General features: G+C 39.0%; 1 protein-coding gene across 4 annotated transcripts in view; it reads right to left on the minus strand.

Moving 5' to 3' along the window:
* The window catches only part of TENM2 (teneurin transmembrane protein 2), a 645,216-nt gene that overhangs the window by 28,828 nt on the left and 599,625 nt on the right, over positions 1–16,763 (minus strand). For all 4 annotated transcript variants that reach the window (XM_035105136.2, XM_035105139.2, XM_035105137.2 and 1 more), the window contains 3 exons: positions 9,800–10,032; positions 7,787–7,941; positions 6,346–7,220 (listed from right to left, as the gene is read on the minus strand). In XM_035105136.2, coding sequence (XP_034961027.1) covers positions 6,346–7,220; positions 7,787–7,941; positions 9,800–10,032 — 1,263 coding nt within the window. The remainder of the gene's footprint in view (positions 1–6,345; positions 7,221–7,786; positions 7,942–9,799; positions 10,033–16,763) is intronic.

Here is a 16,763-nt window from a genome sequence, read left to right on the forward strand (position 1 = left end):
TCCCCAGTCCCAACACATCCCCAAACTAACAAGAAAAGTACACCTGCCGAGGAGCTGATGTAATCCAACCTTGCTTATTTCCTCCCCTTTGTGGCAGGACACTGGATAAGGCAGAAAAATCACCTTCTGCCTCCGTCCCCACAGTCCCCTAAGCCTCAGAATTGCAGCCTGTGTGTGTGTGTGTGTGTGTGTGTGTGTGTGTGTGTGTGTGTTTCTTTGGTCTACCTAGCCTTCACAATCCTTGATGGCAGGGATTGTCTTTGTTCCTCCTTTTTTCTGCTCTGTGAGACTTTTTTTGCTGCAGAACAGAATTTTAAAAAAATCTCGAGATGAATTAATAAGCAAATATGCAAGCAGAAGGGGTTCAGAAATAAGCAATACCATTTTATCAGGAGGAGAACCTCACAAAAAGAACTACTGAGAAAAAGTGGGTGGTATCTACTCCTGAAGCAATAGAAAACACCAATCATTGTTCGGGGAATAGAGCTATTAATGCCTTCTCTCATGGCATAACAGGATTTAATAAAGCAATTTGAAATTATGTATATGATAAAAATTACTTCATTTGGCAGAAGAAAAAAGTCATTTGGTGCAAATTGCTTTGATCATTTTTTTTTTAAAAAAAACCTCTGGAACAGCAATTTTTTGGGAGGAGCAGAAAATTAATGTTATCTGTTTCTCAAGAGACGGGGGAGCAAGGGGGAATAGTGATGTGTTAATGAGGCACTAATAACTGAAACTGGCAAATTGTCCCATTGTGTAACTCTTTCTAGACTTGTCCAGGAGGAAAGGTAAGCAGCAGACTGAACAGCATATGGGGAATGGCAGCTGCTGTCCTGGAAACATGCTTGTCATTATCTGGAAACGAGTCCTCCTGACTGGGTTGCATTAGGTGCTCAATAATGTGACTTAATTATTGCACGGACCCAGGCAGTAGGCAGCTATAAATACATTTATTAAGCAATAACTATGATGGAGCAGGACATTTCCTGGGAACTGATGAGCGGCTGGGAGGAGTTAGTATCTCAGAAATGCTAGAGAGTCATTAATCTGAAGAAAATGCCCTGATCTAGGAACATTAGTTAGAAGAAACTGAGGATGGGCAGGAGAATGGGATCACTTTATGGCCATGGTAGTTCCTTTCAGCATGTGGTGTTTATTTCTAAATGATGTAATGTATTACTACAAATTAGCCCTATAGTTAAAGTAATTGCCAGACGTTCACATGTCAGATTCTACACCATGTTCATTAATTTAGGAGAAATTGGTTTACATGAATGAGACTTTTAATCTCAGGGTTGTGGGTTCGAGGCTCACGTTGGACAAAGGATTCCTGCATTACAGGGGGTTGTACTAGTTGACCTTTGGGGTCCCTTTCAACTCTAAAATTATATGATTCCATGAATCCTGCTACTATTTTTCCTAACGTATTTCAGATTGCTCAAATTGCTCCTAGTATCTTGGATTGTTTTGGGTGTCCCTTATGCATGGTTATGCCCGACTGCTATTTTTGTTGTTGTAAATCTTACATTTGCCTGTGACAATTCATGCCTTAGTGGGGTTAGCCAGCAACTTGGCACTTAAAATATACAAGGCTCAACAGAATGTCCATGGAGCATTTTAGCCAATATACCCATTAGACTGTTTTCACATCATCCATAGGCACAAAATTAAATCCTATTCAGTGTTTTCAAAATAGGTGAGTTTTTCTATCACAGGAGCACCTAACTCTGCCATTATCTAATGGGAGCACTCTAAAGTGTGACCCCTCTCAAAGTTACACTGCACAAATCTGCTGTTAGTTATTAACTTAATCATAAATTTTTATTATTCACCAAATAAGCATTTCTTTATTTTTGTAACCACGGTTAGCTCTAAAAGGTGAATATTTGTATGCCTGCACTAGTGAGCAAAAAAACCCCAACAAACTATGCAGTACCGAATCACAGAATCATACTGTTGGAAGGGATACTGGGGGGTCATCTAGTCCAACCCCCTACAATGCAGGAATCTCAATACATGACAGATGGCCTTCTAAGCTCTGCTTAAAAACCTCCAGTAGTTTACTGTTCATGAAACTGCTTCATACTACTCTAGATGAAGCCTGTTTCAATATCATTGCAAACTGTCTTTCAGACAAGGAATGACAAGGTGGTCACACATCTCCTGGTCCCAAAAATAATAATGTAACTCTATCAGCAAGATCCATGAAACACACATTTACAAGTGGCTATTCTACAAAATGATCAGCAGGTGGCAGTGCTCTCCAGTCCATTGATAAACTCCATCAAAACCTTTTAAAAAAGGATAGCTTTAGAAATGGTAGCTAGTTTCCAACTACTGTATATCAGCTATGTGACTTTTTATGTCCTTGAATATAATTGTCTGGTGTACACATTATGGGGGTATATACTTTGAAGATTCCACGTAATGATTATTAATTACCAACAAGTATGTAGCCTGATCTAATGGTATCGAGTCTTCTAAAAAGAAATGTTTATTTTTTAGGGGGAGACATGAAACATACGGTACATAGGGTGTCTTTGCATCAGTTTTTTTCCCTCAGGAAAAGCTGAAATAGTTATATTCATTTTCTGGAGGAGGCACTGATAAAATGAAGAGGAATGTACTTCACTACAATGTTTGTTTGATGTCTGTAGACACATTAGTCCAGTGCATATGTAAAACCTCTTCACACACCACTCCTCTGCTACAGCCACAAGGAGATTCGAAGAATCCACTACCTAGCTGAAACTAACTCTAGTTTGTCATTATGTCTGAACCAGTGAATTTTGGTTTGTTAAAACTAAGGAAGCTTGAAGAATTTGGCTTTTATTAATTCCAGTGCAAACAGACCTGATCCACATCTCCTATACTAACTGAAACGTAATTATCACACTTCTCTGAATTCTGTAATACAGTTCTTGGCTTGCAAAGCATACCAAAATGCATTATAATGTGCATTTTAGTAAAAGAAAAAAAGTGTATTAAATACAAATTTTCATGCAGATTTTTTTTATAAAAAATGCAGACTAATGCAGAAATGGGATAGAATGTATGCAAAATTGATATGGATCATAAATAATTTAAACTAGCATTTATTGAAACAACCCAGGATAATAAGTCTGGGTTTGACCTTGGCCTGTTTCAGTAAGCCACAGTATAAACTAAAGATAGCTTGACCCAGTCTGAATGTAACAAAAAACTACAATTAGTTTAAACCAGGAAATAGATGCTTCCAATTTATTTGTGGCTGCATCAGAGGAGAAATAAACAGCCAAATATGCAAGCCTGAGGCTTGCCCAGGCTCACTCACATATTTCTAAACAATAGCTTAGCATTATTATCTCTGAACTGAGCCGCTGTGAAGAACAGTGGGCTGACCTTACTTAAGTGAAACAGAAGGCTAGGGTGCTTCCTCGCGCATAGATCTGCTGCCAGTCCAGACTTCCCCTTAAGATGGAAGCTTTCCCCAGCAAGCAGATCAATTGCAAAAAAAAAGTTTTGTTTGCCTTTTTAATACCATACAAACATATATAAGCATGAAAAAAGTAGGGGTGGGATTCAATACTAGAGAAAAGTCACTGATGTTAATGAACATGGAGCCACAATTTAAGAAGAATATTGACAAGCTGGAAAATGTGTGGTGGCCACCACAATGCTCAAGGCAAGGGTCTGGAAACCAAGCCTTATGAGAAATGGCTGAGGGAGTTGAGGATGTTTAGCTGGGGGGGGGGAGGAGACCCAAGAGGAGAGATGATAGCCATCTTCAAATATCTTAAGGGCTGTTACATGGAAGATGGAGCAAGCTTGTTTTCTTCTGCTTAGAGGGTAGGACTTGAACCAATGGCTTCAAGTGACAAGAAAGGAGATTCTGACTAAACATCAGGAAGAACTTTCTGACAGTAAGAGCTGTTTTACAGTGGAAGAGATTCTCTCAGCAGGTTGTGGACTCTCGTTCCTTGGAGGTTTTTAAGCAGAGGATGGATGGCCACCTGTCATGGATGCTTCAGCTGAGGATTCCTGCAGACTAGACTAGATGACTCTCAGGATCCCTTCCAACTTTACAATTCTATGATTCATTTATGGCATAACTTAGGTTAATTAATTTCAATTGGTAGACTGAGTAGGGTTTGGTTTAATACAACCCAAGAGCCCAGATTCAAGTAACCTGGCACTAGTGGAAGCCTGTGTGAGGGCATTTCCCCCCCCCCTCTCCTTCCTCCAAATCTGGTCTGGAGGTTCAGGAGAACCCCAGGAACAGCATGCAGGGGGATTGTCTGGCAAGCAGGAATGCCTGTGCTGATGGAACAATCAGAAGAGCGTGACACTGAATTCTTCCCAAGGTTGATACAATGTTGATACAATAAATAATACAATTATAATTAATCACCAGTGGGAAGTACATTAATCATAGTAATCCTTACATATTGTACCTACAAAATGGAAAAGGAAAACAAATCAGAGTAATGTTAAGGGTGTATGTAAGCTAATAGTAAACATTTAGATCATTCTTTTAAACTCTCAAAAATAAATAAAATTTATTTTAGGGGGCAAAAGAAAAAGAAAGGGAAAAAAAGAAAACCAAAAAACAACTTACTGATCATATTGTTCCTAACAGAGCATGTGGCTTAAGTCCTTCCTGTACCTTGCCATTCTTGTAGTGAATAAACAAGCTCCATTTATGTTTAAACAAATCATTTTGTTGCTTCCTCTCTCTTAATCTTATCACATTGGTTAGTTTGACCATGTAGCCTAATCCCATATACCATTTCTTAATAGATGGTGGATTAATCTTTTTCCATTTACAACTGACAGATAACTGGGTGGCTGTCAATAAGTGCTATCAAAAGCAATCTTATCTTGGAAAATATTTGATTTCCAACAGTGGGGATGGATACTTCCCTGACAAGGACTCTACTTATGAATACTAACCACCCCAGCCTACTGTGTCACATGGCAAGTTGATGTGCTTTCTTAGAAGGTGTGAACTCCATATAAAGGACAAGAGATGCCACATAACTATCAGTAGGCAGCTAAACATTTTACCTGTAATCATCTACATAATAGTCTATCTGTATATTCATATTTTTTATAATCAGTATTTGCAGAATGTCACTTACTTGAAGAAATTCTACAACAGTGGCAAAATATATAGCTGAGGACGATCTTTGGAAAAACATTGGTTAATGACACTTGTTTTCTTGTGCAGACACGCATACACATGCACACACACCCTAATACCTTATCTGTCATCTGTTTCAGTTAAAGAGGAAATTTTGTCTTTCTCATCTACTAGTTCCTGGAACGAGTGTAATTTTGAGTTCTCTAGAAATTATATAAGTCACACTGAATTTCTTTCAGATACCTTAGGATCCAATTTCCTCAACAATCTCAGGAATGAGCAATCAGCAAAGTCAATCAATGCTTTATCTGCCCAGATAGAGCACGGTCCCAATATCCTGCCCATTTGAACAGCAAGACTTGTCATCTGAGTTCTAAAAGAAACTGCAGTATTGAAATCCCTGGAGAAAGAAAGCTTAGTAGGGTGTAGCCATCATTTATTAGGTTATGAGTTGGGCAGAGAAAGTATGGGAAATATTCTCTGTCGTGGCATGCAGGATCATGAAAGCTGGGTCCTAACCTGGCAGCTGCTTTACATATGCATGCATCCTAAACATCCATAAATTGTAGTTGCATTTCAGGCTGCTGGGCACTGTAGTACAACTGTTTCTCCAAAGGACATTCAAAACATTAGCAGTTATCCAAATTGAAAAGATGTGCACATTTGTAAATAAATAAATAAAATTTAAAGGCAGATATTTTGGGGGAAGGGCCAGAGCTCAGTATTCAACTATCTGTCTTGCATGCATAAGGTTTGGAGCTCAATCCAGGTAGGGATAGGAATGTCATATCTGCAACTGTAGGAGCTGCTGCCTGTGAGTATAGGCAATGCTAAGTTAGATGAACGGCTGCTCTAACTCTGTATAAGGCAGTTTTATATGTTCCTATGCTTTTCTCTAAAACAAAGACCACCAGTTAATTCACAGGATGGTTCTTCTCTGTATAATTCTCCACCAGTCTATCCTTACCTGAAATTTTTTTCACCCATCTCAAGCCTCCTCCTTTGACCTCGCCACATTTGGACCTTGAAAAGCAGTTTTCAATTACGTAAACATCCCCCAACTGAATTTAGAGTTGATAATGCCAAATAAGAAAATGTGTGCAAAACTAGTGGTCTTTTGAGGCACAGAATATGCTGCCTTGTCCTTGAACCACCATGAGGTCCTACTTATCACCTAGACACAAAATGAATGTGCAACATTATTTTGAAAAGAGCCTTACTCATAAAAGGTTGTCCATGCTGTCTCATCACTTTTTGTTGCCAAGAGACCACTGCTCCCATGATAAGTCATTAATCCAAGTTCCAAGGTCTGGGTTGACACTACCTTAAGCCCACCATTTGTGCCAACAGCAAGAGTCACTATTTGATTGTCGGGCATTAGAAAATGACGTGGTGCTCCACTGGTATCCCGCCGAATTTTTAGAGAGTTGCCATTGTTATCAATCACCTCCGTCACATCATTATCGGCACTATAGGTGAAATTATATAGATATTCTCCCGTAACAAGGCTGAGGGTATATTGGTGGATACCGTCAATGTTGAAGACATACAGTTCCTGCTCTCCTGAAGATGCAATTTCATATTGGTTGAAAGAGTTAAGAACAGGTTTGTTTTTGCTGACAGCCCTGATACGTATATTTCCAAGATCTGCTATGTAAATAGTGCCATCTGGTGCCACAGCTAAGGAAGATGGGGTATTTAAGATGGCATCAGTGGCATAAGCATCGTCGCCTGCATAGCAATTACAGTTGACATCATTTTTGCAGTCGCAGTCTGAAGCTGCCCCAGCCAAGAGGCAAATCTCGCCATTCGTGGTGACCTGGCGAAGCCGGTTAATTTTTTTCTCATCTGTTTCACTGATGTAAAGAATTCCAGTGTGTGAGATGGCAATGGCACTGGCTGACTCCAGTGCTGAATGAATGGCCAGTTTGCTGAGAGAGTAGTCTATACCAGGAACCTGGCAGTGCATTGGACGGCCAGCAATGATGCTAACCTGATGGTTCTCGGTGATCCGCAAAATGACATTGTTCTCCAGTACATACAGGGAGTTATCCATTGGATTAACAGCAAGGTCAGTTGGCCACTCCAGGCGCACCTACAAGAGGCACAATAAATTAGGACTGGTTTTAGAACAATCTGGACATTTCTTTGAACGCATATAAATTATGTGTTGAGATTCCTGCATTCAGGGGGGTTGGACTAGATAACCCACATGATCCCTTCCAACTCTACAATTCTATTATTCAATGTATGAAATAACAACTAATTGCTCAAATCTTAACTGAGCAACTCAAAGAGCTATGCTGTGTGTAGTTCACTTGGACACATTTCTTTTCTCTATTTATTAAAACTACACACAGTGCCTACACTGAGTAATGATATATGCAGTACATGGGACTTAAGGCTTCAAAGATATATAGGAAAAGCAAAGCCAATTAAACACAATATGACCACAGCTCTATTTTTCTATCACTGAGATATGTCATCTGCTGCAGAGAAAACTTGTTTGTTATATCAGTAACTGTATTTCATCATCAACACATTCAAAAACCCCTTTCCCCATCAGATTGGAATACATAGTGTTACCTAGGGAGAATAACTAGGCATTTATCCAAAATAAATAACCATCTGTTTTATTACAAACAAGAAGTAACACTCTACCTGGGTAACATCCATGCTGGAATCACAGCTTAGTGGCCGAACAGCAGTTAGGTCGTTAGAGCCAAGCAGAGTTGATATGATTCCATTCTGATCAACTTTTCGGATCATTGTAGCATCAACAAAATACATAAGGCCATACTTATCTACTGCAATTCCTACCAGGGTGCAAAGAAAGTAAAAATGAGTTGTCTGACCTCACCAATTATTGTAGGTGTCCCTCACTTGTAAGTATTTGCTTCTGACTTTTTGAGCCGAAGTACGACACCATTTCAACCATTTCAAAAGAGTGCTCCATTAGAGTGAATGAACTCTTTGGTTCTAAATTCTCAACAAATTAATTTACAAGCTAATATTAACACCAGTAGTTTCCTGTTATTATATAAAAATATATAAAGCTGACACTACTTTTCAATATTTTTTTTGCAGAAAATAAACTAATTGAAATAACTGTCAATCTAGTCCGCTTTGTATCTGTACAGTCTTAGTATCTGTTTGTTCTCTATGCTGTAATAAATCTGAGCTTTCGTTGCCCCACCAAAAACTGTACTACTGTAGATACTGTAGCCAATCTCCAGTCATTAGGCAAGGCAACCTCCCCCTGGTGCACTGTGACTCCAGTCACAAGATCTTAGTACAGTGGAACCTCGGTTTATGAACACCTCAGTTTATGAATTTTCGGTTTATGAACACTGCGGACCCATCTGGAACGGATTAATTCATTTTCCATTACTTTCAATGAGAAAGTTCGCTTCAGTTTATGAACGCTTCAGTTTATGAACAGACTTCCGGAACCAATTACACCCATGCTTCAGTTTATGAACGCTTCAGTTTAAGTACTCCGCGGACCCGCCTGGAACAGATTAATCCTCTTTCCATTACTTTCAATGGGAAAGTTCGCTTCAGTTTATGAACGCTTCAGTTTATGAACAGACTTCCGGAACCAATTGTGTTCATAAACCGAGGTACCACTGTAAACACATTTTGGCTGGATACCCATGTGCATATGCACGTTTGTGTATGCCTGAACAAGTACATGTGTAAATGCTACCTTCTTATCCTATAAGTGCTTCTTCCTTTCCTTCAGATGTTACTGTCCTTGAGCTACAGAAGCATGTGCACCAAGGCAGTTTTGGTAAGGAAAAGTACCACTAGTTATGCTGCCTAAGGTAATAGCGTCTGTGTTTGGTGCCACTAAGGTGAATTTAATTAGTGCAATGAAAGAAACCTCTTGCTGCAGGAAAAAGCTATAGGACTTCATATTTGTTTATTTTAAGAGGAACATTCAAGTTATAAAATTAATGTTTATCATTTTTATACTGTATTGAAAAATATCCTAAGTATTTGAATGTCATATTTTTATGGTTCGCTACAGCTGTGCCTTTCAAATTTATTGAGTCAGAATTATTTATTTATATGAGCTACTGAAGCTGGAATTTATACTCTTCCAATAGGTAGACATTTCTTTTATTCAGTGTTTGTTTATATTTCTTCTGCTGTACTTTCATTCATTCCCAAAGGGAAGACTAGCTGAAGCATAGGCACTTAGGCTGCAGTTTTTTAAAGTGCAATATTGACAAGCAAGCAAAGAAAACATTAACCTAAGAACCATTATTCCATACAGTCTTTTCATTTTTTTTAAATTACATATTATTAAAATGGATAATAAAGTCTGTCTTTTGTTTCTTTTGCAGAAACAGGATATAGACCAGACAGTGCCAACCACCTTTGCCCAAAATAGCAGACATTTTTGCATCTCCAAAAAGATTTTGCTTCAGACAATCCTGATTGTTTGTACTTCTTCTACACAATGGAATGTGAAGGTTGTTGTTGTTTTGCAAAGGAACAGGGGCTGCAAGCAAAAGAATTGCCTGTGAGAAACACTTGCCAACCTGCTGTGATTCAACCACAGATTAAAAAATAAGTCAGCAAGCAGTGTTTTAATTGCCAGGTAATTATATATAGATTCAGTCTAGCTTCAGATTATAGTTTGTGCAACCTTTTATAATCCCTTACCTCGTGGGCTCATTAAAGTTGCATCCACTGCTTTCCCTCCGTCACCACACCTGGCTTCATCAAAAGGCAGACACTGCTCCCCTGTACCTGCCACTACTTCAGAATTTCCAGCTAGGTCTTTTGCACCAGTAAGGGTTTTGACTTTGTAAATACGACGGCTGTTGGTGTCTGATACATAGAGTGAGCCCGAAACAGGATCCACAGCTAGGTAGTACTTGTGGGCAGGGTTGTTGCTTTAGAAGAGAAGAAAGAGAAAACACAATGGCTAAACCAGACCCTACAAAGCATAGTTCTTGTCAGTAATGAACTGGGATATGACAGGGGTAGTCTTGGGCAAGAAATGTAGATAGTATCAGTCCCACCACCTTCTGTCTGAGGGTGACTCCCACCCTCCGCCCTCCACCCCACAACAGTGTAACATTAGGTTTGGCAAAGCCTGCCTTTTCTCAGTCCCATCCCTTAATTTGGTTATAGTAGAGTAGAGTCTGGGTGTGAGAAACTCAGCATCAAATCCCTTCTGTGTCATTTGTTAGCCTGGGGCAAGTCACTATCTCTGAGCCTGCTCTTACTTCACAGGTTGCTGTGAGGACTACGTAGGTAATGCCATGGATACCAACTTGGATGAAGGGCTGGATAAAAAAGTGACAAATAAACAAATTAATCTGAACAGGGGCTGCTGGGTAGAAGGTAATGACATAGCAATTTATGTAATTTAATAAACTCTGGCAAGGTGTCTCATCTCAAATTATGTCTGCAATCCCATGCACACTTTACAGAAAAGAAGTTCTATTGAATTCAGTGGGATTTACTTGTGAGTAAACTTGCACACGATTGGGCTAGATGCGTTAGACACTGGCTCTTAACAGCTACACTCACTAACTGTTAGGAAGTGTCTGCCTTGTACAAGACCAGTTCACCTTGGCTTCTAGTCAATCTTCCTCTGAATATTACATCATTCTATATCTTTTTGACAACTGGAAATTGTTTTATATCTCAATAATTTGGACACTGAAGATATATATGGTTCTCATTAGCTTCCATTTATGGATTGCTTTTTACCACCCATGTGAATCCATCTATTTTACAGAGCATGGCTGTTACATTTAGGTACAGAGCTTTGAAAAATAATGTAGCCACAAATGCAAAATATATGGGAAGCCAATGTGAGATGTCTTCTGACAAGAAGCTGTAAATTATTTTTGAAAAAGGTACAGCATCTGTGCCTCCTCGTAAAATCTTTAGCTGTCTTCCCACTGTGCCAAATAATAGAATACACTACAGCTTGCCCTGAAGCTGCATAAAAGACGAATAATCTCATAATTTTTAATTGCAGCCCTTTCCCATCTCATTCTTCACTCTTCATAGATATGGGTTTTTAAAAAAATAAAAATAAAAATAAAGAGTTCTGTAATGCTTTATAATAAGATGGTCAGTTTATGATGGTTAGAGTAACCTCTAACCATAATAAACTGACCATCTTATTATAAAGCGTTACAGAACTCTATTACAGAACACTACCATTTAGGTATTCAAAATGCTGACCTCACTTTTAAGGTTAGTACGGTACTGAAGAAGCAAGACAGAAAAGTCTTTTTTATTGCTCAGAATAAAAACATTCTAAATCACTCTCCGTCTGATAAATCCTATGCTGTGGACTACTTCCACATTACTTTGAGAATAGACTGACATACATACATCCTACCTACCTACCTATCTATTTTCTTGCCTTTTTACTCCACTTTTCTTCTGTCATGGAACCCAAAGTGGTGTACAAGTAGTTCCCAGATGGTCATTTAGTCATGTACTGACCAGACTGAGGCCTGCTCAGCTGCAGCAACATGGTGGCCTCATGTGCTTTCAGAACACAACCAGGGTATCCTAAGTGTGGTGGAATTGGGTTTTATTCACATTCTCTGACCTGAAAACAAATGCCTCAAAATGAAGCAAATGCATGTTGACACCACTCCATCACACTTTTGAATGCATGTAAGTTTTCACCCTCAATCTGACATAAAACCCTTTGCTGCACTATATAAATACATACTTTGTGATACTGAAATGCTGTCCTGATTTTTTTTCTTTTAAACTCTAAGGACACAGATGGAAAAACAGCTAAGATCCCAAATCTGTGTACTTGTGGCATAAAAACACCAGTATAGTGGCAAAAGTGGTAGCCAGCTTTTAGTTTCTAAACTGTGAACTACTGGATTCAGGCATTATAGAGTTCGTGTAATAAGGAGTCAGCAACAATGCCCTTGCTTGCCCCACCCTATCTGTCAAAATTCCATCAGCTGGCTCCCCCGTGAAAATGCTATACTGTACAGGAATATAGCAGGCTCAGCACTGCAGATCTTATTCTCCAATGCCTGAAGGCAGCTGGGATCTGAATGGTGGGAGGCAGGGCAAACTGCAAACCACACAATTCTGTGAGAGCTTTCACACCTGAAAGGGCCTTGTGGGGGCTTTAAAATTTGAAGTCTTACTTCCTAATTGCAAATGTTTCGGGATAACAATGGTTACTCTGTAGGAGGGAAAATTTATTTTATGATTTATAAACTATTTATCGATCTCCCCTCATATAAAATATCCAACAAATTTAGCAGCATATGCTCAGTACATATGAACATGAGAAAAGCCCTGCTGGATTAGACCAAAGCCCTTTCTAGTCCTATGGGAAATCTACCAAGACAAATGGGGAGGCAGTAGCTTTCTTTTGCTGTTGTTCCCCATTTATTTAGGGGTACTATATAGCCATCCAGGCCCGGCTCTAGGTGCAGTCTAGGCGGCAGGGGGGGCGCTTCGCGGCAAAGCCGCACGGAAGCCATGCTGCGCGCTGCGGGGGCGCCGGAGCAATTTCCGCGCCTCAGCGCCAGACCTGCCTGATATGCCCTGTAGCCATCATGACTAGTAGCTATTGATAGCTATATCATTCCGGAATTTGTCTAATTTGTTTAAAAGCCATCTGTTGTGGGCTATCATTGCATCTTGTGGAAATGAATTCCATAGTCAACTATTCACTTTATGAAAAAGCACTTTCCCCTTTTACAATTATTTCACTATTGAGATATCTTGGGGTATTAAAAACAGGTTTTGAGGCTGGGCTCTTGGTCATATTGTTATTAAAATGGGACTCCTGGAAAAGTCATGAATATATCGGGGAGAGGGGGAGGTAAGAGTGTAAAAGTCCTGAACCATGCACGAAAGTGTTGAGTATTTAAAATGCTCCTGTTCTTGTACCTCCTTCATAGGTTATTTGATGGAGAATACAATGGCAACAAAAAGGTTCACTGAGCACAAGCTATTCATTCACGCACTATGCAACAGACAGAAGTGGAGCAGAAAGATATTGCTACTGCACTCTAATTTGGAAGCAGGAATTGACAGCAGATTCCTATTTTATAGGTTGCATGCCTTTAGCTTATTTCTGCCCATGTCACTTGGGTGCATCAACAGCCCTCTGGTTATCTCACACCACCCCAACAAGTCGCCAAAAAAGCATAGCTATAGGTTGTCTACATTGCTTCGGAGAAGATGCTGATAATATATCCATCTCTAAGAGGACAACTTATAGGCCTCTGGTCTAACATCGCCATTACTTTCTTTGGGGAGGCACAATTGGATGGTTTCGTTTCCCTTGTCAGAAATAGGATTCAGTGCTAACTGCAGCAGTACAAGCAGTAGCTTGTGCCCCCAAAATTAGTGTGCATCAATAGAATTGGGCTGCAGCAGTCAAGATTATAATACCTTAGTTTTGAGGTAAGCCTGTTTTTTTCTGTGTCTTCATACCATAGAAAGCCCATTATATTATTTGTGCAAGGCTGTAATGCTAACTGAAACAAGCAACAAGTTTCCCAGATTTGACAGTAAGCTAAGCTATTGTTCTGCTGAAGTTTTCCCCCTATCTTGTGGGGTCAGTGGATGTCTTGAAGTATTACCTTATTTCTAATAAATCTGTTTTGACAGCTGTTCGAGGTGTGGAGCCAGTGAGCCACCTGCAAATTTAGAAATGTCAGCCTCAGCTATTCAAATAGACAACTGGACTAAATGAAGAAGTTCCTGCACAAACATGCCTGGCTAAAAACAGGCAGATGTAATGAGTATTTTAAACAAGATTTCTGCAGATGCCAGCCATGGGTGATATGGGGCAAACTACTTTAAAAGCCAGTAGAGGCTTTAAAAATCAGCAGGACGAAGACAGAAAGTGAATGATCTAGTTATTTCTCTGCAGTTGGACTTACTGGCATCTGAAGAGCCACACTCTTGGATTTTTGAGATAAACAAAACCAAACCCCATGAGCAAGGGGTTATGTTGAGACAAGTACAGAAGTAGGCATTCTTGCGGACAGAATAGTTAGGTGGTGTTACCCAGATTTTTGGAGGATGTCTGTGGATGAAGATATAGATACGACAAAAATCCAATCTTTTGTTAACTGTTTTCAGAGGGAGCGCCTGTGACATTGTGAGATTCTTATAGTCTTATCCTATGGTTACCCTGGTAAATACGTTTTAGGGCAGGCCACTACAACTGCAATGCTAGCACAATATCATAACATGCAATGCTGCAATAGTATTGCAAGCTGACTCAAAACATTGAACAGGGCAAGTATGTGTTAATACTGGTATAAGAACAATAACCATACAGCCAAAGATGTTCCCTGGCACAGAAGTGGAGCATGTGGGAGAGAGACAGCGTAGGGGTCTGGTAGAACTGGGCTCCTAACCTGGGTAATCCAGTTTGCCCCTTTGACTGCATAGCCCTATTATAAATTGTGCTTCTTGGTAATACTGTACTGGAATATTGGGAGAATAAAATCCTGAGATGCTTCCACTTAGGGTATTTAGTGCAGCATTGCTATGTTTTGTTAATTCACTTTTTATGGTGTGTGTGCATGATGTTGCCATCCAATCATTGCCATCCTAGTTCTTTTGCCCTTTCTCACACAACAAAAAGTTTGAAAAGTTTTTTTTCAGAAAAGAAAAGAGAGTGGTACAATCTCCATAGCTGTAAACAACCCTTTTTGCAATTCTATATTTTTTAAATGATGGGGTTCTTATTTGGGTAGGGGTGTAGTGGACAGAGGAACCTATTAAGTTTAGCACATACACACTTTTTGTGTGGGCAGTGCAGTTATTTTATTACCCCCCTTTTAAAAACCAATTTTATAGGCAAAAAGTATTTTAATGCTGTTAAAAAACACACACATAACAGTAAAATACCACTTAAATGAAAAGGTGTTATAACATTATGATGCTAGAAATGCTTTTTTTTAAAAAAGGAAATACAAAAACTCTTTTGAGCCACTGCCATTTTAGCAAGATGATTAATGGTGTTGATCTTAATCAATATTATTTTAAAATTATATATTTTGGGTGGGTTTCACCTAACAAATGCAGTCAGCAGAAGCCCTCTGCAGGCGCTTCCATTTGCGCACTTAGGTTTCCCCCACCTTCTTCCCCACTAAATTTGCTCGGGTTGCTCAGAAACCCCCCCCCCCAACAGTTTGCAGTGTGAGGGGGCATAGTTCCACCTGACAGGATGATATGTTCGCATAGACAAAATGTTCAGCATAGAGTGATGTTGAATTCCATCCTTTGTTAATTAATTTTTTAATGATTAGAACTACACACACCACAAACAGTCACAAATACAACCACAATTTCATAATTCCTCCTTCCTAGTTCAGTATCCTTCAATATAAATATGCTAATATAGGTGATCCCTCCAGCCTTTTGGGGGCTTCCTCTGCCCTCTATGGGCTCCTTGGGCTCCAGGAAGGGTCTCTTTGTGAGCCACAAGGAGTCTCCAGCTCTCTCCCGCCATTTGCTGGTTTGAATCTATTTATTTAATTATTCTCGGCACCACGCATATACGCAGTCTCGTGTGAGTCAATTCTTAAAGCTCATCCACAAATTATACAGTGCTTTTAATTCTTCATTTAACTAAGATGAACTCTTATTAATTTAATCCAATTCATAGTACCAAAAATGAATCTTTACTTAAATAACCAAATTCACAAAATAATTAAATCTAACTCTTCTCTCTCCTTTTTCTCCATTTTCAATACAAAAGATTATTTTCATAGATTAAACAAGGGCACAACATTTTATTTCCTAATCTGCTATTTATTATTTTTCATTGCCTGGCTACCAATATTTTTGCTGTCATCAGTATACAATATTTTCCCATCTTTGATCCAATTCCCTTCATATATCCTAATAAGATCCTAATAAAATGCAACAAAACTTCTACCTCTTTCATCTCTCTTAACCTTTCTTATCATCCATAGCCAAAATTTGTGACTGGGTATTTCCACCAAATTCCACACATCTGCTTTATAGTATTTATACCTCCAGCATTCAGCTTATCATTAGAGTTTTGTAATGCTATAATATAATACTCTAAATGCACACATTATCAAACTTGTTTCTGGTCACCGCCTTTAATCGCCTTTCTAACCAACTTTGATGATTGTGATACAGCAGCATTTTTATTTAAGTGGTGTTTGACTATTCTTATATATATCTGATCATTGACTGAGGGTGATGGGAGTTGTAATACCAGTATGACAATATCTGGTGGGTACCACATTAGCTACCTCTGACATGCACCAAACGTATAACTTTTCCATGTTTGAGACAACAGAAGCAAATTTGTGATATCGGTAATGTTAAGCAATGAGCACAGTTGTGTATTTGTGTACTATTTGTTATTTGAAACATGTTTCCTTTATTTCCAATACACTATTTTTTCTTTCATGTCCATTTATCGGGTCAAATGCTTTTCTTTTAACACTTCTATTAAGAAGATTCTTTTTTCAATTAGACAGCATTGACTTTACAGGAAACTTAAGAAATATAGCTTCTCCTTATTTTCTACTTTGATATCTTAACACACACCTTTTTTTAATGAACAGCTACCACTAAACTTAGTTCAAACCAATACAAACGCATTCCTCTTTGAACA

The sequence above is a fragment of the Zootoca vivipara genome, chromosome 2 (assembly GCF_963506605.1).
Source record: "Zootoca vivipara chromosome 2, rZooViv1.1, whole genome shotgun sequence".
In the NCBI taxonomy this organism is placed as follows: Eukaryota; Metazoa; Chordata; class Lepidosauria; order Squamata; family Lacertidae; genus Zootoca; species Zootoca vivipara.